The sequence below is a fragment of the Heterocephalus glaber genome, unplaced genomic scaffold (genome assembly GCF_053883595.1).
Source record: "Heterocephalus glaber isolate CG9 unplaced genomic scaffold, H.glaber_assembly_v1.0 deba00000331, whole genome shotgun sequence".
NCBI lineage: Eukaryota > Metazoa > Chordata > Mammalia > Rodentia > Bathyergidae > Heterocephalus > Heterocephalus glaber.
Genome location: NW_028258142.1, coordinates 57,921,576 through 57,942,838, shown reverse-complemented (window position 1 = coordinate 57,942,838; position 21,263 = coordinate 57,921,576). Strand labels below are relative to the sequence as shown.

The following is a 21,263-nucleotide window of genomic DNA, read 5'->3' as shown; positions in this document are numbered from 1 at the left end:
AGGTGTCCTTGTCGACTTGGGTCTGGAAGAGACAGGGACGGCTCACCAGAGAGCAGAGAAGTATGTGGTTCGCCTGGACAGTGAGATCCAGAGCAAGTTCGAAGTCTTCATGAGGAGAGTGAAACAGAACCCGTACACCCTGTTTGTGCTCATCCACGACAACTCCCACGTGGAGCTGACGAGGTGACAGCGCTCTTCTATAGCAGTAACCCCACTGAGGATGTCCCCTAAGGTGGCCAGAAGGCCTGGGTTCCCTAACACTTGGCATTTTCCTACTGCTGATAACGGAGTCCTCCTCACTCCCCGCTGCCTCAACAGATTTAATGTTGGTTTTATTTTAAATATACTGTACAGGAACTTAGAGATGCTTGTTTAGAAGCCATTCTTAAGAGCATTGTGGGAGCCAGGTGTGGTGGCGCACGCCTGTGATCCTAGCACTTGGGAGGCTGAGGCAGGAGGATCACAAGGAATTCAAGGCCAACCTGGGCTACACAGTGAGTTCGAGGCCAGCCTAGACTACATAGTGACATAGTGAGACCCTGTCTCAAAAACCCCCAAACAAAAATAAGCATCATAAGCCAAGCATGGTGCCACAAGCCTGTGATCCCAGCACGCAAGAAGCTGAGGCAGGAGGATTGCTGTGAGTTCAAGGCCAGCCTGGGCTACATAGTGAGTTCAGGGCCAGCCTGAACTACAGGGCAAGACCCTGTCTCAGAAAAGGAAAGCATTGTGGCCCTCATTGCTTCATACAGAGGCAGCAGCGAGGAGGAGGGGAAACACTCCCAGAGGGAGAAGTGCTTCCTTCTGAGGACCCCTCTCTGCTTTCTTCTCCTTCCCCTCCTTCGATTCCTCCTTGCCTTTGCCTTTCTGTCTTCCCTTGCAAAGAAATGCCACTTTCAGGATCCAAGAGCCCCGAAACCTCCCTGCTTTCAAGACTAAACAGTGGGTATCGTGTTGTCCAGTGAACTTAACTCCGGGCCTGCAAGTCTGGAGGGGGCTGCCCGCTCCGCTCCCAGATCACTGCAATGTGTGGTGGGAGGATCTTTGTTCCCCTAGACCAGAAGGCAAATCGCCCTGGAAAGGGGAGGAGGAGCAGTTGGGCTGGAGCAGTTGCCTGGCAGATGGTCCCAGCAGATAACTCACGGGTGACTATGTCAGGGCTTGTCCTCGGCCTCCGAGGGAGGGAAATCTGGGACAACCCTGAGCACTCTCAGGTCTCTTCTCCAAGAGACACGGAGACCAACAATCTGGAAGCTGTCGTTCTGTGGTAGGAAAGTCAGAGCTGCAAAAACACATTTTTTTTCCAAAGTTCAAATGCCACCATGTGTTGTTTTTTTTTGTTGTTTTTTGGGGTTTTTTGGTACCGGGGATCGAACTCGGGACCTTGTGCTTGTGAGGCAGGCAGAGGCAGCACTGAGCTAAATCCCTGGACCACCACCATGTGTTTGAAACCGTACAGTTTCAAACCCAGAGCCACACAGTGGTATAAATAAGATCTTGTGTCACTGTTAGGTTTAGGAGCAAGGGGAGGAAGAGGAAGAGGTAGAGAAAGCAGGAGGGAAACGAAACTTTTCACACATCAGTTCAGTGACTGCTCCCATTCCCTGAGCCTGAGCAGAAAGAATTCACTGGCCTGGGGCACTTTGCCTTTGAAAGCTGGGTGGCATTTCTGTGGCTTTTCACCAGGTCTCCAGAGAGCTTCATGCTTTTGTTTTTTTGTTTGTTTGTTTGGTTGGTTGGTTTTGTTTTTGTGATAATGGAAATTGAATCCCAGCCCTTTTATTTATTTACTTATTTGATTTTGAGACAGTGTCTCCCTGAGTTGCCCAGGCTGGCCTCAAAACTTGCAATCCTCCTGCCTCAGCCTCGTATGCAGTCAAGGTTACTCTTTTAATTAAAAAGAAAAAAGTGATTCTCAGGCTGCATGACTGTGGTGTATCCAGATTGAACAGACGAGAAAGAGCGTGAGAGATTGAGTCTTGGTCCCAGGGTGCCCAATCCTGCACCTGGTCTACACCCCCAGGCAGGAAGGGGGCCTCGGTGCCCGGGAGCTGCTCCCTCTTCCTGTGCCCAGTCAGGGCCCCTGGTGGATGCCGCTCACTGCCTGCGCACTTCCAGGTAGATGGGGAACAAACTGAAATGGGGAAAAGAAAAAACTCCCTGAAATTCGCCAGAAAAATGTTTTAAGAAGCAGCATAGAATTTTTGTCTTCCAAATCACATTGTGATTATATCTACCTCCAATTTAGAAAAGCTAGAAACATAGGCAGAGACACTGCACATCAGCATTGTCTCTGGCACTGTTAACCAAAGGAGGAGGTACTAATGCGACTCTCACGCCCCGCAGCGTCATCTCAGGGTCCCTGTCCCACGGGGAGGCCAGCCACGGCCTGGCTGACCGAGTCATTAACTGCAGAGAAGTCCTGGAAGCCTTCAACCTCCTGGTGCTGCAGGTCAGCTCCTTCCCGTACACCCTGCAGACCCAGCAGTCCCGGATCAGCGCCAGCAACGAGGTGCACTGGACCCAGCTGGACGGCGCGGTGAGTCCCAGACCCCAGGCAAACTCAGTCTGAGGTGTACAAGGTCCAAAAAGAGAGCCAGAGTTCAGACATCTAGCACAATGCTTCATCTTCTCAAAGTCTTGTACCATCATAATTTTATATGTGGGGGTGCTACCATATTGTGCAGTCTGGTCTTCAACTTCTGGGCTCAGGATATCCCCCTGCCTCAGCCTCCTGAGTAGCCGGCACCACAGGCATGCAGCCCTGCCTGCTGATTGCAGCTGTTAGGAAATTAAAAACCAGTGAATAGTGTCCTAGAGAAATTCCACCAGGAGTCCTTTTAGGTGTCAAGGTAGAAATTTATCTGGCCTCTCTGGCATTTTAAGTATGATGTTGAAGGAGTCACCAGTCTTCTGGATGGAACTTTGTGCTTGTGCATGATTAATTTCACTCAGACCTGAAAATTTCCTTGTCCTCTTGGGTGGCCTCAGTTTAAGTCTGACTGACCCGTGGCACCGGCACCAGCATGGCACCGTAATTACCTTCCGCCCCTCCCAGCAGCTGAGTCTTTCCTTCAGTCAGTCTCTGGCCTCTGACCACAGTGTGGGCACAGCACTGTCACCAGAAAGAACTCAGGACCTGTGCCAAGTGTGCTGGGACCTGCCATCCAGGTCTATTTTTTTTTTTTTTTTTTTTTGGTACCAGGATCAAACTCGAGTCCTTGCACTTTCGAGGCAGGCGGTGGAACCACTGAGCTAAATCCCCAGCCCTGGTCTCCCTGTTTTTTGACGCCAGCCCCTAATACCTCAAAAATACTTTCTGCGACCTATTAACTATATACTAATATACCATAAAAAAGAAATAATTTCATAAAAATAATAAAGATTAAAGTGGGCACAATGCTGCATGCCTGTAAGCCCAGCACTTTGGGAGGCTGAGGAAGGAGGATTACAAGTTCAAGTCCAGCCTGAGCAACTTATTAACTTAGCCAGACCATGTCTCAAGATAAAAAATAAAAAGGGCTAGGGAGGTAGCTCAGTGCAAAGGCTCTGGGTTTGATCCTCAGTACTGCAATTAGTAGCTATTAATCATTGATATTATCCCTAATATTGATGACTAAATATCCTTAGTATAAAAATACTGAACACATTGGACATTAAAAAGTAAAGGTATTTAAGTAAAAGACACTAGAAGCGTCTTGCATAGTAATACCATTTCTGTATCACCCCAGTGCATTTCACTGTTAGGAAGCAGCCTTTGCCTCGCTCTTAGGTCAGAGCCTTGGTTTGCTCTTTGCCGTCAGCAGGCTCCATGTTCCCCTCAGAGCTGTCCCCAGCCAAGGGAGCAGGCGGACGAGCCTGGGCTGCTCTGAACCGGGTCTGCAGTGGGCAGGACAAGCGTGTGGCCGGCTGTCCTTATAAACATGTCCAGAGACAGTGAAGCCAGCACCAGAGAGACTGCTGCACACACGCGTCCACTCCGCAGGATCCGCAACAGCCAGGAAACGGAAGCAGCCTGAGTGTCTGACGAGAGGTGGACAGACAGACCGCACAGTGCTGGCTCGATGGAGCAGGGATGACATCCTGCCCCTGGCAGCGGTGTGGATGGGGCATTAAGGGAAGTGAGTCAGGCACACAGTGAGACTCACTGCACGTTCTTGTGTGGGAAAGCTGAAAAGTCCACCCCAAGGACGCAGAGCGCACAGTCGTGGTCACCGGAACCTGGGGAGGCTGGGGCAGAGCGAGCCTGATGCAGGGCACAGGAGCGGCTGGGCTGGAGAGGGAACTCAGAGTTCTGAGGTGCTGCCCACAAACAGCCCAGAGAGCCAGGGAGAGGAGCGCGATGCGACAGGAGTGGCCATTCCCTGACCCCTCTGTGCTGTCCACCTCACACCATCCCAGAGACGCCTAGTTTCTATAGCAATTAAAAGAGACGTTTTTCATTAGTTTTTTAATCCAGTGTGGTGTTCCAGTATATTTTGGGGGTACAGGAAAAACACCCTAACTTACCCTGTTCGTTCAGTCTTTCCTGAGGGGATCACCCCGCAGCAGGAAAAGGCCTAATAGTTCCTGTGCTTTTATCTTCTCCTGCCTGAAATAATAGACAGACTTAAAGTGACTGTCCTGAAAAGGCATTCCTCTGACTATGGTTAACTTTCAGGTAGAATAATGGTATTGTGTTATATTTTTAAGATTTCTTTTTTTGAGACAGGGTCTCACTGTGTAGTTCAGATCAGCCTTTAACTCACTAGCCCAGTCTGGCCTTGAACTCCTGGTGATCCTCCTGTCTCAGCCTCCCACGTGCTAGGATCACAGGTGTGTGCTGCCACGCCCAGTGAAATACGTATGGATTAAAAATATGATTCAGGGATTTATTCAAAGTAACTGAGGGGTAAGGAATTGTTATTCTCTTCTGTAACAGAAGATTTAAGAAGTCATCCCCATGGAATTGAGGTCCATATAGAGAAAAGGAAAACCATATTTCGTCCACGTTACACACATTGGAGAGAAGCTCATGACAACTCTCTTCCTTCTGTCACCCTGAAGCCAGTGTCCTAAAGGAGGAATCACTGGAAAAGCAAAGCGCTCAGGAAAGCATCGCTGGGTGCCTGTGAATGGGTGGGCGTTTCCAAGCACACACAGAGAAGGGATGGCGAGGGGAGAGAGCCAGGTGCATCTCTGAGCAGGAAGTCACCTCCTCAGAGGACCCTGGAGGCTTCATGGAGGACGGCACGGCATGCTGGGGGCCTGGCCAGAGTGAGGGGACGCAGGCGCTTACCTGGGGCAGTCAGAGTAGGTGGGAGAGGCAGCAGGCACTTGGCAGCACGCAAAGGCTGCCGGGAGAACTCACACTGGGGCTGGGAGCATGGCAAGCAGGTTCATGCACCGCTCTGCCAGGAAAGGGTTTTCTTTAGCAAGGGCATAGTATCATTAGAATACATCTATTTTGGCCGAGGGTGTAGCTCAGTGGCACTGCGTCTGCCTTGTACGCAAGGTCCTGAGTTTGATTCCTGGTACCAAAAAAAAGAAGACATCTATTTCTTTTGTTGTTGGTACCAGGGGTCGAACTCAGGACCTTGCGCTTGCAAGGCAGGCGAGGTGCCGCTGAGCTTAATCCCCAGCCCACATCTATTTCTTTATTTTTTTTATATTATCAGCGTAATGTGCAGCTGATGAATTTCCACAAACTGAACACACCCATGAAACCAGCACGCAGATCAAGGAAAAGAGCAGGACCCTCACCCAGAGTCCTGGGCACCCCACCACTGGTGGCGCTATGCTGGCCTCCCAGGACACAGTTTTGCCCAGTTTGGGACCTTATATACATGGAATCCTGCTGTATGCACCTTTTTTGTACCTGTATCTTTTGCTCAACATTACGTTTGCCAGATTTGTGTGCACTTTTCATGAGCCATAAAACATTCAGACTCAAACACAACACTGTGCGACTCTACCACGGTTTGCTGGCTGCAGTGGTGCTGCAGTAACTCCCTTAGGAATGTGTGCGTGTTTCTGTCAGGCCCCTGGTGAGACTGCCAGCCTCGGGTGCACACAGGAGGGACTGCAGTCCGAGGTCATCCGTTCAAGAAGAGATGGCTGGTCATTGGCTTTCCTGATCATTTGGGTTGGAATAAACAATACTTAAATCAAAAGAGTGGTCCTGGCCACAGGTGGAACGGGAAACATGGCAAGTTTTCTGGGATTTGTTATATGGGGGAAGTGAAGAGTCAGAATTCCTTTGGAGATGACATTTTTAGTCGGGGGAGGACTGGGGTGTGAAGGTCAGGACAGCTGGGACAGTGACTGGCAGTGCAGTGCGGAGTCACAGTCCGCACTGTGTGGATCTGAATAGTTTTTTGGGATTTTTTTCTTTTTTGGTACCGGGGATCGAACTCAGGACCTTGCGCTTGCAAGGCAGGCACAGGCGCCACTGAGCTAAATCCCGGCCTGAATAGTTTTTCAAAAACCATGATGACAAAAGGAGCTGCTGTGGATAAAATTGTGGAGGAAAGTAATGCAGAGATCGGCCAGGGACTGGCGAGTGCGCTGGATTTGGCCTCAGGTGTCCATCCTTGGTGACCTTGCAGGGGCAGTGACAGGGAGTGGAGCGCTTGGCTGGAAGAGAGGGGCAGAGGCGGCAGCAGGGGGTGGGGAAGAGCTGCAGGGAAGTCACCAAGGCTGCAGGAAGGGGGGGTTCTGTTATTACAACAAGGGATATTTCCCCCCCACTAAATGCTAATTCAATAAAACCCCATGGCTTATGATACTGAAACATGTCTTTAGGGTGAAACCACTCTGAGCTTCCTAACTTCTACTGCGAGGATGGCTCCATTCACTTCTGTCACTACTTTTGCAATGTTACTAAAGCCCCAGGTGCTCTGTGTTCCAAACATAGCAAGGTAGGGAGGCTGTTCACCCCCACTTCCCATTTTGAGCACACCAGAGAGCCACCTGATCACAAGGCATCATTGAACAACCGGCCCTATCGTTCTACTAATTGCAAAGGAAAAGGGAGGACAGCAGTGTCCTGCCAGCAAGTTGTAATGTTGCGTCAGGAAGAGGAGCAGGCATGCAGGAGGATCCCCTATGTTCCCCGGAAACGGGGCCCAAGACAAGCGGGGAGGACACACGAGACACGGCTTCTCCCAGTGGCTCTGCTCCAGTCCCCACGTGGAGGGAAGCAGCAATGAGGGATTTTGCTCCTGCAGTGACTCACATGACCCAGCCATGGGGCACAGAGCTGAGCCCAGGAGACCGGCATGGCCTTGAGGGCCTTAGAAACTGATGCAGCTCAGCCTGTGCCCCGCACCTCCGGAATCTGGAAGGGCCCCTCTGGTCCTCCAGGGGGCCGTTTACTCTCACTCGAGGCCCCACTCCCACAAGTGGACTTCATTGGTTTGGGGGGACATCGGAAAACTAAAAGCTGCCAATTCCACAATGCCTTATTTCTAGCTATGGATCCTGTATGTTACTGAAAAGCTCAGAACCAAATTTGTAGCCCACTTCTCATCAGTGTGCAGAAACTTCCAGCCTGCATCTGTGGGAAAACTGACTTCATCCCTGGCCCAGTCATTTTTCTTTAGCTTTGGGCCAGGGATTTAGCTCAGTGGCACTGTGCCTGCCCCGAAAGCACAAGGTCCTGAGTTCGATCCCTGGTACCCCCCCCCCAAATTTTTTTTCAAAGCTTAGTTATAAGTTAGAGCAATTGAAAGAGAAATACATGAATACATTAATAACAAAAAGCCACTCGAGAACACAGGCAACCTGACAAAAATTACTACAAAAAACTACTGCAGGGAAGAAGCAAGAAAACTATAAATAAAAAATCCATGGGCCGGGGAGGTAGCTCAGCAGCACAGCACCTGCCTGGCAAGTGCAAGGCCCTGAGTTTGATTCCTGGTACCGAAAAAAATTCCATGAAGTAAAAAGTTGATGTAGTGCTCTGGGGCTACTTAATGGACAGGCAGCTGTCACACCTCTGGGGACCTTCAGAGGGCATCTTCGAGTGACATCCTAAAATAGTTACGTATTTTCAGAGCCTTCCACTACCACAGATTAAGTTCACTGGAAGGGAAAAGGATTTTCAGCCCTAGCAATGACTGCAGAGTTGTCTTCAGGTTGCGTAAGGGAACACATTTGTTTCCCAGGAGATGACCTCTTCTGGGGTCCCCGCACAGCCCATCCCCTGACCTCATGGGGTTTTGCTTTGTGTCACACAGGAGGACGTGGGCTGCGAGGAGAAGCTGTACTTCGGCCTGAATGAGTACAGCAAGTCCCTGCAGTGGGGTGTCACCAGCCCACTCCTGCGGTGCGACGAGACCTTTGAGAAGATGGTGAACACGCTCTTAGAGAGGTAAGCGGGACTTCAGCCCAGCTCTTCAGCTGCACTTGCGGATCTAAAATAGTCAGATGCCTTTTGTGGACATGCCTCGGGGAGCCTGATGGAACCCATGCAGCTGATGCGAAGGCCAGACAAAAATAGACTTTCCTGGGATGACCTGTCCTGTGGGTTGCTGTGGTCACGGAGACAGACAGAGGACAGCAGTGGCCCACCGGAGCACAGGGCGCCACTTCTGGGCCGAGCTGTGTCCAAACCAAGCTTGCTACGGCCAGAGATGGACAGGTCCGAGAGGGCTCGGCTCATTAAAGGCCACCCCGAGCCTGCACCTGGGCCGCTGCTTTTCCTTTTCCCTCCTCTGCAGACCAACGGCCGCATCCTCAGAGGACAGCGTGAGGGGAGGCGTCTGAGTGATCCACTCTGCGGCCCTGCCCCAGCCCTGACCTCAGTTAGGGACTGAAGATAAGAATTCTGTCTTGTTTTTGTCCTTGGTTCTGGATCAAATTCCCAGTCTTTTCTTCTCTGACCTTGAATCATGGACCCGGAGTAGCAGAGCTGTTTACCTAACCCCCAGAGGTTCCACCCCAACATGCTGTTTATCATCAGTGGGGGTGGAGTGGCCCACACAGCCTGATTTGTCATTTTCCCCAGTGCTTTTTCCTAAAACTGGCCCGATTGATCACAGGCCATCTCCTGAACAATCTGCTCTATGATTTGGCTAATAGAAAAAGAGAAAAAAATTAAAATGAGGACAGTGGGTCCACCCTATCCAGGTTAGAATGCTGCCAGGAGTGAGCAGGTGTAGAGTAAGATTTGATATTTTTGCAGATATTTAAGATTTGAGAAGTCTTAACTGACACTGCCATTAATCTTCTTTTAGAACACGTGATTTTAAATTCCCAAACTCATCCCTGATTCTTCCTTTCAAAAGTTTTCCACCTACCAACTCCATCTGCCAGCCTGAAACACATCTTTCTTTCCAGTAATATCAGAGTTTCAGGACTTTTATTTTATTTCACTGATTGATTAGTTGATTTTTTTTTTTTCAGTATTGGGGATTGAACTCAGGACCTTGTGCTTGCAAGGCAGGCACGATGACACTGAGCTATATCCCTGACTATTAGTTTTTTTGAGACGGGGTCTTGCTGTGTAGTTCATAGTGGCCTCAAACTTGCAGCAGTCCTAGTGCTTCAGCCTCCCAAGTGCGGGGATCTACAGGTGTGTGTCACCACACCTGGCTAGAAATTATGTTCCATAGGATGGTCCCATCAGCTTCTGTTTACAACTTTTGTAATTCTTTTTTTTGATCCTGGGGATTGAACTCGGGACCTTGCGCTTGCAAGGCAGGGGGCGGAACCACTGAGCTAAATCCCCAGCCCCTATAATTCTTATACGCAACTACAACTGTAGTTTCATGCAAACAAAACAGATTGAGGAAACTACTCACTTTTAAATTTAACACTCTTTCAAAGTATGAACTCTAAATGCCTGTAGATCAAGTTACTGTTTATTCTTTGAGTTTTTACATGGCCGAGCCAAAAACAAAAACCCCGAGCCTTCGACATGGACCACCTCTGCCTGCTTGCTGCAGCACTGTGCTCCAGTACTGGGCTGAGGCTTTCTTCGCTTTTCCCCACACTACTGACACTCAGCTGTGACTGGAGACACCTCAGAGACCCGGGTGCACTCAGACCCATCTCTGCCTCTGGCCAGGTGTAGGCCTGGGCTGCAGCTGAATCTCGGCCCCTTAGCTCTTGCTCCCATGAGGCCGAGTGGTTGGGACACTGGCACGTGTGTCCCTGTCCCCTGCAGCACCCACTGGGCCCTAACTGGTCTGTGCCACTGGGCCTTTCTGTGTGACACACTTGCATTTTAAGTGGAAGCAGGGAGTGGAGCAAAGGTGAAATCCCCCTGGGCCCACTGGGCAGGTAAGTGTGCTCCCCACTGGCAGCCGGAGAGAGGAAGGGCACAGTGTGGCCAGGCTCTGGGGTAGCCGTAGCCAGCCCAGCCTGGCCCTGCTGCGCCAGCACCGGCTTCCTCACTAGCACCTCTGCATGCCACAGGCCTGCCATTTTCACCCGTCTTGTCATTAGGCCTGGCTTTCTGAGGAATCACAAGCACCTAACTGAGAGGTTTAAGTCAGGCAAGGTGGTGCACACCTACAATCCCAGTACTCTGGGAGGCTGAGGCAGGGGGGCTGCAAGTTCCAGCCCAGCCTGGGCAACTTAGTGACTTGGTGAGACCCTGTCTCAAAATTAAAAAGGACTGGAGCCGTAGCTCAGTGTGAAGGCCCTGGGTTTAGTCCCCAGTACAGCGAGGGAGAGGGAGATTTATTTTCTACTTGCTCTGTGATTTTTTAAACTGCCGGTGTGAACAAAGTGACCCTCTCTTCCGGGGGTCTAGGTTTGCTCCAAGCTCCCATTTGTGGGGCTGGGTGATAAGAGCCACACCGCCAGGTGCACTCTTCCCCCAGCAGCTCCCATTTTCTCCGGCTCCGAGGCACACTTTAGGGGAAGAAACAGTTCTTGCCATCTGTGGGCCTTTCGTCCCGACCCAGCCCTCCCCGTGCTCTGCAGGTACCCCCGGCTGCACAGCATGGTGGTGCGCTGCTACCTGCTCATCCGGCAGTACTCCCAGGCGCTGATGGCACTCACCACCGAGGCGTCGCTCCGGGACCACAGCACGCCCGAGACACTGAGCATCGTGGATGACCTCCTCGGCTGCCCCGGGAAGGGCGCCAGTGGCCGTGGGCACATGCTCATGATCAGGGTGCCCTCGCTGCAGCTGGCCATGCTGGCCAAGGAGCGGCTGCAGGAGGTGCGCGACAAGCTGGGCCTGCAGTATCGCTTCGAGATCATCCTGGGGAACCCGGCCTCGGAGCTCAGTGTCGCCACGCACTTCGTTGCGCGATTAAAGGTTAGCAGGGCGGACTGTCCCCTCTAAAATCTCTTCGTTCCTGCTTTCTAGGAAGCCTCCCTAGGTGGCTCGAGGGCCTGCGTTGAGTAGACTTTTGCACATGGGTGAATTTGAGCCCCATGCCCGTGCTCAGCTAAGGGACATCTTTGCTGTCTTACCCGGAACTAGTTTCTCAAGCTCCAGTCGAGCCTGTGCTAGCGCATGCATGCAGGTGGTCTCCCGGCGCCCCAACTGCAGGTTCAAAAAAATGAGATGACTCGGTTTACCTTGTTCGAAATGCATCTAGCCTCCTCCATCTCGGATCTCGACCCTCTGTGGGATACTGATTACTCACTAATTCTCTTCTGTCTGCTTGGCCCTCTGCACTCATGATCTCCATACACACCTAGATCTACTTCTAGCTCTCTCCTGTGTGGATTCCTCAGCAATCCCTTGTTTTGTAGGAACTTCCTTTGACCCTCAGCCCCAGGCTTTGGCTGGACTGAGACGTAACCAGGCGTCCTACAGAGGGACTTAGTGCATGACCGAGCCCTTGCTGACCCCTCTGCCCGACCATGGACTGTGTCCCCACCCCTTGCCTTCGGGCATGAATGGCCTAACCGGACCTCTACCCTAGGCCTGGCTGCGATTTTTCTGGGGGCTTGTATAATCCGGTGTGTCCTAGCCATGAAAATCACTTGGTCAAATACCCCCATCCATGGAGGTATGGAACCACGTGAGTTAGACCGACGTAAAAACTGCACCCTGCACTCTAAATCCTAACCTGCAGGCATTAAGAAAAATCTAGCGCGGGGACTGGCTCTGGGGCTCGGTGGCAGAGCGCTTGCCTTGAATTACAAGGCCCTAGCTTCCATCCCCAGCCTCACAAAAATAAAAATTTAGTTAGGCATAAACTTTATGAAAAGGAAGCAAGGGCTGGGGATTTAGCTCAGTGGTTTCACCTCCTGCTGTGCGAGCACAAGGACCCAAGTTCGATCCCCGGGTACCAAAAAAAAAAAAAAAAAAAAGGAAGCATGCTAGTCTTTGGAGATTTGCAGGAGTTTCCCATTTGCAAAGTGAGAGAGTTGGACTGTACGCTTTCTAAGAGCTCAATTCTGATTATTTTTATTTAGTGTCCATAAATCATTTTTGTAAATTAAAGCTTACTGTATAGTTAACATAATAACATGGAAAACATGTTAGTTTAATAAGAAACTGGAATAAATAAAATTGCCCAAAATAGAAACACCTATATTTAGTAGTAATTGTAATAATTCTATTTCAGATACAGGGATATGTTCATAATTTTAAACTGCAGGGGGGGTTCTAGGATGAAGGAACTCCCAAAGCCCTTGTCACAGGAGGGCCAATGCTAATGAGGAGCTTGGAGAGGCCGATCCTCAGCCCTCACAGCCTGGCCGGGTGGGTGCGGCTCCTTCCAGGCTGGGCCATTTGTCCTAAAGCCCCAGTGCCTAAAACAGTGCAGTCGCCCAGCGCCATACCCAGGGCCTAGCCCTTCCGTCCCTGCAGGGCTTTTAAGAGCAACTGGTCCTGGAGGCCGGGGTTGAGGAGCACTGATCTGAGAGCAGGCCCTGCCCAGAGAGCCTCAAGGGCTGACTTCTCAGTTTGGACGAGAAGCTGTGAGCTGCCGTGGAAGACCCATTTCCTCCAGGACCTGGGTCAGTCCAGCTCCTTTTCCTGCTCCACGCGTGGGAGTGGGAATCCAAGGCCACACCTGGAGAGGCTCTCAGAGGGACTCCGGCCAGCTCCCTCCTCTGCCCTGCTCAGGGCAGTGAGGGCACCAGGGCCGAGCTCTAACCCTGGCCAAAACCCAGCCCGCTTCTGTCTAGTGATCTCATTTCCATCTTCCCATCTCCTGCTGTGTGTCGCAGTCCACTTACAAGTGATGACAAGCGCTTTGGGAGGGTACAGGTTTCAACACGAACAAATCAGCTCCTCCAGGAGGCCGGGGAAGCTTTCCTAAGATTTCCCTAATCTCACGCCCCATCTGATGCCGGAACCCAGGGCACGGGCAGGGCTCTGTGGTGTCCATGCCCCTGCAGTGAAATGGTCCTGTGGGTGTGGGGATCCACGGAAGACCCGACTGCTGGTGGGCTTGGCAACCTTGGACTGGCCAGGAGCCAAAGTGAGACGTGTTTCAGTCTTTTCAAAATAAATCTCCTGCTTAGTAAAAAGTGACCCCCCCTTGTCCCATGGCTGTGCCCAGCCTCATTACCTTGGTGGGAGCCATGCAGGGAGAGGTGTGGACGAGGGAAAGGCCTGCCTGCTTTATAAAGCCTGATTCTCCTTCATTTGGTCTTTTATAGACATCAACAGATCTTTACGTAGTTTCTTGGCCGGAAGGTTTCTTTTTATCACATTTTGTGCTTAGCACAGCGAACACTCTATTTGCAAACAACCCTACACATTCCCAAGCACCTTTCTTCTTAGTCCTCCTTCCTAAAGCATTATCAGTCTGTTCCTATAGCAACTCCTGCTGGAAAGCTGATGTGAAGCACGGTGAGATACATACTTGTAAGACAATTTTTCTCTGTTCTAAAATACAGAGAAATGGGTCAGGGATTTAGCTCAGTGGTTCCGGTGCCTGCCACGAAAGTACAAGGTCCCAAGTTCGATCCCTAGTACAAAAAAAAAAAAAAAAAATACAGAGAAAACTTTATAAGATCTCTTTACTTCTGAACAGCTTTCAGTTGTTTTTTTCCTCTTCATGTTTTCAAGACTGACGTTCCAGCGAGGGGAGCAGCTGGGAGGGGAGCACTTGCTCACTATGCATGAGGCCTGGGCTGAGGTCTGCTTACTAGAGACAGCGCATGTCCGTGCACATGTGTGTTCATGGATGTGAGGAACCAACACATGGTAGATTTTGCAAAACCCTGAACAAAATGCATTACTCTCCCAATAAGGGTGGTTTTTATTTCCTTGATCCAACCAAGCCAGCCTATATTTTCAGCCTATTGCAAGAGACTCCTTGGAGACGCAAAGCCAATAATTGGCAGTTAGTTATTTTTGAAGTCAGTAATGTGAAAAAGAGAAAAAATAACCATCAGAGGCGGCTGATTTCATTATTTTCTTGGTGAAAATGTCTGGTTTTTTGATTTTGGGTACCAGGGATTGAACTTGGGACCTTGCGCTTGCGAGGCAAATATCTGTTTTGATGGCGCTTTGAAACTGTCTTCCTGGGGTCCATCTCTGATGAAGGCTTAGGCGGGAGCCAAGGCGGGAAGCTGGGAGGGTCTGCACCTCAGTGTAGGTCTTTCTCAATGTCTCTTCCTGGCCTGTGTGGATGGTGTCTGAGGTGTCCCAGGGTCTCCTGTTTTGAGAGTAAGACCCAAAGGCCCCATTTTCCCAGGTGTGTAAGGCAGCAGTCAGAACACGCGAGCAAAGTAGAGATGCAGAACCCTGAGAAAGGCAGCAGCTCAGGAGTTGGAGTTTTCACGGCATCGTGTGAGTTTCTCCTACAGACTTGGCGAGGAAACGAACCGGAGGAGTGGACGCCGCGGACGTACCAGGACCTAGACGGGCTGCCCTGTATCGTGATCCTGACCGGCAAGGACCCTCTGGGGGAGACCTTCCCCAGGTACAGTGTGGGCCGCCTATGACAGGCAGGCTTGGCGGTGCCGGCTTGCTGCGCGAGTCTGGCGGGCACTGGGGGTGGTTAGTGCAGGGGTGTGGAAGGCAGAGCCCTCTGCCATCAGCCACTCTGTGGGGACTGGAGGGAGCCACATTCGGGAAGAGCCGATCGGAGGAGCAGGCACCAGAGGGGTTGAAAGGAAAAGCAGGACTTTTTTAAGTCTGCAACAGTGGCAGCTTTAGTTGAACGCTACGAAATGTCCCTTCGAGCCCATGCTGTTGTCTTCTTGAGAGCTCAGCTGGCCTGAGGCCCATGGCCTTCACTGCCACGGACCCGCAGGCTGAACCCGTGCCTTCCCCCAGGTCTCTTAAGTACTGTGACCTCCGCTTAATCGACTCGAGCTACCTGACCCGCACGGCCCTGGAGCAGGAGGTGGGCCTGGCCTGCTGCTACGTCTCCAAGGAGGTCTTGCGGGGCCCCACGGTCGCCCTCGACCTCAGCGGGAAGGAGCCCGAGAGGCCGCTCACCGGCGACAACGACCCCGAGGAGCTGCTCATGGAGCTGGAGCGGCCGCAGAGCAATAGCAGCGCCTTCACGGGGACCTCGGGTCGGTGCTCTGCCCACCTTTCCTGGAGGGGGGAGGGGACACTGAGTCCCGGGACCCTCGGTATGGCCCTGGAGACCGCAGCAGGGAGACGGGGCGCTTGGGAAATGGTGACAGCCCCAGCCTGCAGCGTCGCATCTTGGTGACTCTGCATCTCACGTGCACAAGGGCCTGAAGCTGTGAGTGGCTTAGTCCTTGACACAAAATGTTCGCATGAATGAGTGAATGACTTTCCTAAATACCCAGCGGCAGAGCTGGGCATGGTGGTGCACACCTGTAATCCCAGCACTCTAGGAGGCTGAGGCAGGAGAATGCAAGTTCAAGCTCAGCCCGAGCAATTTAGCAACTTAGACACTGTTGCAAAATAAAAGGGCTGGGTGATGTAGCTGAGCGTATCCCTGGGTTTGACCCCCAGTACTGGAGGAAAGGAAAGGGGGAAGGAAGAAAGAATAGAATGTATGCAAGTCCAGAGATACAAAGTGCAACTGTTAACCCAGAGGTGAGCCCCCCACGCACTGACTGGGCTGCGTGGCCTCACGTGGCTGACGTGTCCTCCTGCTGGGGCGGGCGCAGAAGAGGCCCTCTCCCTCCGTTTGTCTCTCGCCCCTCGCCCCAGCCCTGGGCTCTTCCCTCTGAGGCACAAAGTGGAGTGCAGGCCAGGGCAGGGTGGCAGCACAGGAGGGCTGCGGAGGTGGCCGCCCGTGTCTCGAGGGTCCTCCTGCCACATTCTGTCCCTTCTCTTTGGCAGGGCGCCGCCTGGCTCTGATATTGGCGGCTCCGCTGAGTTCAGAGCAGGTGGCGCCCAGGGCAGTGGGAGCAGGGCCCGGCTTGACTCAGAAAGGGAGGCCCGGGGCTTCTCTCCTTGGGGTTCCAGGCAGGCAGAGGTCCGCAGCACGCTGGCCCACGGGGACTGCGAGATGCTCGGGAAGGGCACCTCGCCCTTGTGCCCTGGACACCCAGACCTCCGCCCTGGTCTGGAAATGCTTACCCTACGCCAGGGGCGCCCGGACCCGGGCAGCGCGTGCCATCGCAGGGGCCTCGGCTGTGGGGCCCATGTCCCCGAGGCTGGGGCGTCGCTGGATGCAGGCTGGGGAGCGAGGAGGGTGCAGGAGCCGGAGGGGCGCGGGCGGTCAGGGCAGCCGGGAGCCGGGCCACGCCAGCAGCAGCAGCAGGCCCGGGGTGGTGAGCCTTGTCCTCCTTCAGGTTCCGTCATGGAGAACGGGGTGAGCTCCTCCAGCACGGCCGAGCGCGCCCAGCGGCGGCCCCCGAGCCCCGGCCCGCAGAGCCCGGCCCCCAGCGCGGGCCTGCAGCCTGGCGACGCCCCCCGGCAGGAGTGCGACTCGCTGGGCCCCGCGCCGCCGCCACCCGCGCTACCGCCCGTGGTAATCCTGTCGCGCGCCGCCTACCGCCTGCTGGGCGCGTCGCCCCTGTCGGCCTCGCTGCTGCCGCACGCGGACGTGGCCTGGGTGAGCGCGCTGCGGCCACGGCCGCGCGGGGACGCGAGCGGGGAGGAGCTGTCGCGCTACTACCGGCGCTGGACCGTGGCGCGACAGCACCACGCTGACCACTGCCACAGGCCAGATGCCGCTGCCGCCTCGGGCGCATGCGCCGGCCACCCGCGCCGCCTGCTGCTTGCCGGGCCGCCGCAGGTAGGGGCGGGGCCGCCGCGGGTGGGGGCGGGGCTCCGGGGCCCCGGGTGTGAGCGCCCCTCTCCACCCGCACCTCCGCCAGGTGGGGAAGACGGGCTCCTACCTGCAGTTCCTCAGGATCCTTTTCCGCATGCTCATCCGGCTCCTGGAGGTGGACGTGTTCGACGAGGAGGAGATCAACGCTTGTGAGTGTGGGGCGGGAGACGCAAGCTCGGGGCTTAGTTTTTGAGAGGGTCTCGCTGTGAGCCCAGGCTGGGCTCCAATTTAGGAATTTCCTGCCTCTGCTTCCCATAGTGCTAGGATTACAAGCATGTGCCCAAGGCCCGGCCTGGGCTTTTCTTTCTTCAAGGTGTATTTTTTCCATGATCCCTTTAGGCTTAAGCTACTTTTTTTTTCTGGTACCGGGCCTCGAACTCGGGGCTGTGCGCTTGCGAGGCAGGAGCGGTGCCGAGCGCTCCATCCCCAGCCTTTAAGCTACTTTTGGATCATCCGCGTTTGAGTATCAGCACCTGCTAGCCACCCACGCCCACTTGCCTCTACCTTGGCCCTGGGAACGCGTTCCTAGCACTTACACCTCGGGCACCTGGAGGTGGTGGGTGCCGCAGGTGGGGAGCAGCGGCCCGGCAGGGCAGCGAGGTTCCGACCTGAGCGCGGGGCTGACAGGCCGGGCCCGACAGGCCGGGCCCAGGCTCCTGCTGCACGGCAGGTCTTAGAACCTCTTGGAAATCGGTTTCTTACAATTTCCGTGGCTGAGAGTGTGTGGAAAGCAGCAGTGGCGAAGCTACAGGACGTGGGCTGCCGCTGGTTTCGTTTCGAAATTAGGCCCCGCAGGCCTCTGGGCGGGAGTCTGAACCAACCGGGTTGGGCGCGCCTGCCTCAGCGTCCGGGCACAGCTGGGCCCCCCCGCCCCGCCCCGGGGTAGGGCTCACCCCGCCGTCCCGCTTCCTTCCTGGCCAGACCACGGCGAGAGCGGCACCTCGAGCCAGGCCGAAGGGGAGCCCTGGCCCGACCTGGAGAGCTTCAGCAAGGTGCCCTTCGACGTCAGCGTGCACGACCCCAAGTACAGCCCGATGAGCCCGGTGTACTCGGAGAAGCTGGCGGGCGTGAAGCAGGGTGAGCGCGTGAGGGGCTGCTCGGCCTTCCACACCCGCCTCCTGGGCCTGAGCGGCCGCGCCCCTGGCACAGCCCCCGGGGTGGGGGCTTCTCTGCGCGCCCCGGACGAACGGGTTTCCGGCCGCCACAGAAGCCCGAAAGGAGCGCAAGCCCGAGGAGCCCCGGAGGCGGGAGACGGTGTCCATGATGCTGACCCAGTACGCGGCCTACAACACCTTCCACCACTGCGAGCAGTGCCACCAGTACATGGAGTTCGCCGCCTCCCAGGTGCACCTCCCGGCCTGGGGGCGGGCGGAACACGGGCAGGCTGCTGGGCCCAAGGGCGCCCCGTCCGTGGAGTGGCTGCGCGCGGAGCCTAGACGCGCTCTGGGACTGAGGAAACCTGGTGTCCCGGCGCCTCGGGCCCCCGGCCGGCCGCAGGAGTGCACGGCCTGGTCCAGCTCACTCCGCTGGGCGACAGGGGCGCGGACATTTGCTGCAAGAGCCAGGGCATAGGCACACGGGAGACCAGCCCGTACTGTATCCACCAGCATTAAAGAAAAGCGAGGCGACAGCAGAGCCCAGAGCTGTCCCGGTTAGGTTCCGTGTCACCTCCTCAGATTCATCTCGATTGTCGTCTTGGCCCTGAGCACCTGGAAACAACTCTTGCTTCTTCGAGGCCTTGCTGAGCAGACCCCCGAACCTGCTTCTGCCCCTCAGGGCCAGGTCCTCACCCGTCCCCACCCTGCCTCCCGAAATATAAATGAAGCTGGGGGTTGGGGGTGGCGCACGCCTGTAATCCCAACACCTCGGGAGGCAGAGGCAGGAGGACCGCAGGTTCCAACCCGGCCTGGGCAACTCAGTGAGACCCTGTCTCAAAATAAAAAGGGCCGATGGGCCGGGGATTTAGCTCAGTGGTTTCGCCGCCTGCTGTACAAGCTCAAGGACCCGAGTTCAATCCCCAGTACCAAAAATAAATAGATTAAAAAATTAAAAAAAATAAAAAGGGCCAAGGATGCAGCTTGGTGCAAAGGCCTCCTTCCACCTCAGCACGACCACACAGGCACAGGCAGGCACTGGAAGGACACACTGAAAACTAGAACACGAAGCATCTTTTGTATCACATTTATTATCTTTTGTATCACGTTTATTTTCTTGGTGGGCTACTCTGAAATCAGCTCATAGTGATTTACAGAACATACAAGATTCCAATCCTGGTCTACAAATCAAGAGGTTTTTAGAAAATTTCTGGACTAAAAACCCTTTATAGTTTCTATGTGATTACAGAAAAATCCCGTATTTATGAAGCAAAACTAAAATGTAAGGAAGAATGATACTATTGCTTCTCTATGAAATCCAATATCTGGGTTCAAACTACTGGGGAAGCTGATAAAATTGCTATTATCCTTTCATTAAGCCACAAACTGTACTGTCTGCCTTGAAAAGAAAGTAAAGACCTATTGTCATTATTCAGAGATGGAACTGTCCAGCAATTTTAAAAATAGCTTAGATTTGTACTTAGCTTCAGAGGAGACAAGCTGTGGGCCAGATGACTTCACGAAACGTTCCAGCTCTGATATGGCCAGCAAAGATGGCCCCAGAAGGATTTAGCTCAGAAGCTGGCCAGGACCAGGGGCCTCGTGAACCTGCACTGATGCCCACAGGGTGCGGGACCTCACCCAGGCCTGAGCTAGCGCTTGTGGCCCCAGGGCCCAGCCCTGGGCTCCTGTCAGTGGCAGCTGCTGAAGGACAACTGACCCAATGGCCTGGGAGTGGACAGCTGAGCTCATCCTCCCCTCCCCTCCCCTTCTCACATGCAGATGTCAGACTCCACCCTCTATGCCTTCACGTTCTCCTCCTCTATGCTGGGAGAAGAGGTCCAGCTCTACTTCATCATCCCCAAGTCCAAGGAGAGTCACTTCGTCTTCAGCAAGCAGGGCAAGCATCTGGAGAGCATGCGGCTGCCCCTGGTTTCAGACAAGGTGGGTGGGTCGGGCGGGGCCTGCGGCACAGGACGTCAGGCTCGCTAGCTGCTCGCCTCTCAGGGTTTTACTCCCCCTGTGCTCTATCGTTTTGCTTCCTTTTCAGCAGAATTTGAATGCAGTCAAGAGCCCTATTTTCACTCCTTCCAGTGGTCGCCACGAGCACGGACTCCTAAACCTTTTCCACACCATGGAGGGCATCAGCCACCTCCACCTGCTGGTGGTCAAAGAATATGAGATGCCGCTGTACCGCAAGTACTGGCCTAACCACATCATGCTGGTGCTCCCCGGCATGTTCAATAACGCAGGCGTGGGTAAGGGGCTCCCGGGCCGGGGGGTGGGCGGGAAGCCTCCAGAGGTCCCAGCCTCTGCACAGGTCTGAGGCACCGGTCTGCTGCACCCAGGAGGGGTCCTGGGCTCTTCTGAGTATCGCTGCAGCTGGCTAGAACTGTGAATACACAGATGGCCAATGGGGACGCTCTGGCAGGCTGGGGCAGCATTATTGAGGTGACCCTGTGAACGCGCCTGGAGGAGCCTTTTCCTGGTTCCTGGGGGTTAAGAGCAGCGAGTCAGAGCTCTGACCCCCCTCTCCGGAGATGCAGGACGCAGCTTTCCCAGAGCCCATGTTGGGCGGGCACTCCCTGCGTGGTAGTTCTCAGGTTTTACCCCTCTCGTGTGGGCGCCTAAAGTGGGGCTTCACTGTGACTTATGTAACGTGGGTATCTTTTCATGTGCTTGCGGGCCACTGTGTATCTGTAGCAAAATGCGTCTCTAGTCCTTTGCCCATTTTTTCAATTGTGTAATTTGTTATTAGATTACAGAGGTTCTTTATATACTGGATTCTGGATATTAACTCCTCAATGGATATATTCCTTGTAAATACGCATAATTTATATATTCACTCATTTCATGGACTGCCTCTCCATTCTGTCCTTTGATATACAAAAGTTCTTTGCTGAATTCCAGCTTGTCCATTTTTTCTTTCACTGCCAAACTCAATGTCACAAACCCTGTGTTTTCTTCCAAAGGTCTTAAGTTTTAGCTTTTCTCTCTTTTTTTTGGTACCAGGGATTGAACTTGGGACCTTGCGCTTGCAAGGCAGGTGCAGGAA

The 21,263-nt window shown here is 53.7% G+C and overlaps 1 protein-coding gene across 22 annotated transcripts in view; it reads left to right on the top strand.

Moving 5' to 3' along the window:
• Greb1l (GREB1 like retinoic acid receptor coactivator) overlaps window positions 1–21,263 on the top strand; it is a 233,555-nt gene that overhangs the window by 200,071 nt on the left and 12,221 nt on the right. For 17 of the 22 annotated variants that reach the window (XM_021265171.2, XM_021265175.2, XM_021265177.2 and 14 more), the window contains 12 exons: window positions 3–183; window positions 2,347–2,539; window positions 8,220–8,353; window positions 10,915–11,254; window positions 14,716–14,831; window positions 15,188–15,432; window positions 16,633–17,078; window positions 17,161–17,263; window positions 18,036–18,191; window positions 18,322–18,458; window positions 19,991–20,152; window positions 20,259–20,466. In XM_021265171.2, coding sequence (XP_021120830.1) covers window positions 3–183; window positions 2,347–2,539; window positions 8,220–8,353; window positions 10,915–11,254; window positions 14,716–14,831; window positions 15,188–15,432; window positions 16,633–17,078; window positions 17,161–17,263; window positions 18,036–18,191; window positions 18,322–18,458; window positions 19,991–20,152; window positions 20,259–20,466 — 2,421 coding nt within the window. The remainder of the gene's footprint in view (window positions 1–2; window positions 184–2,346; window positions 2,540–8,219; window positions 8,354–10,914; window positions 11,255–14,715; window positions 14,832–15,187; window positions 15,433–16,632; window positions 17,079–17,160; window positions 17,264–18,035; window positions 18,192–18,321; window positions 18,459–19,990; window positions 20,153–20,258; window positions 20,467–21,263) is intronic. The other 5 variants (XR_015442404.1, XM_087189777.1, XM_087189769.1 and 2 more) reach the window with 3 other exon arrangements.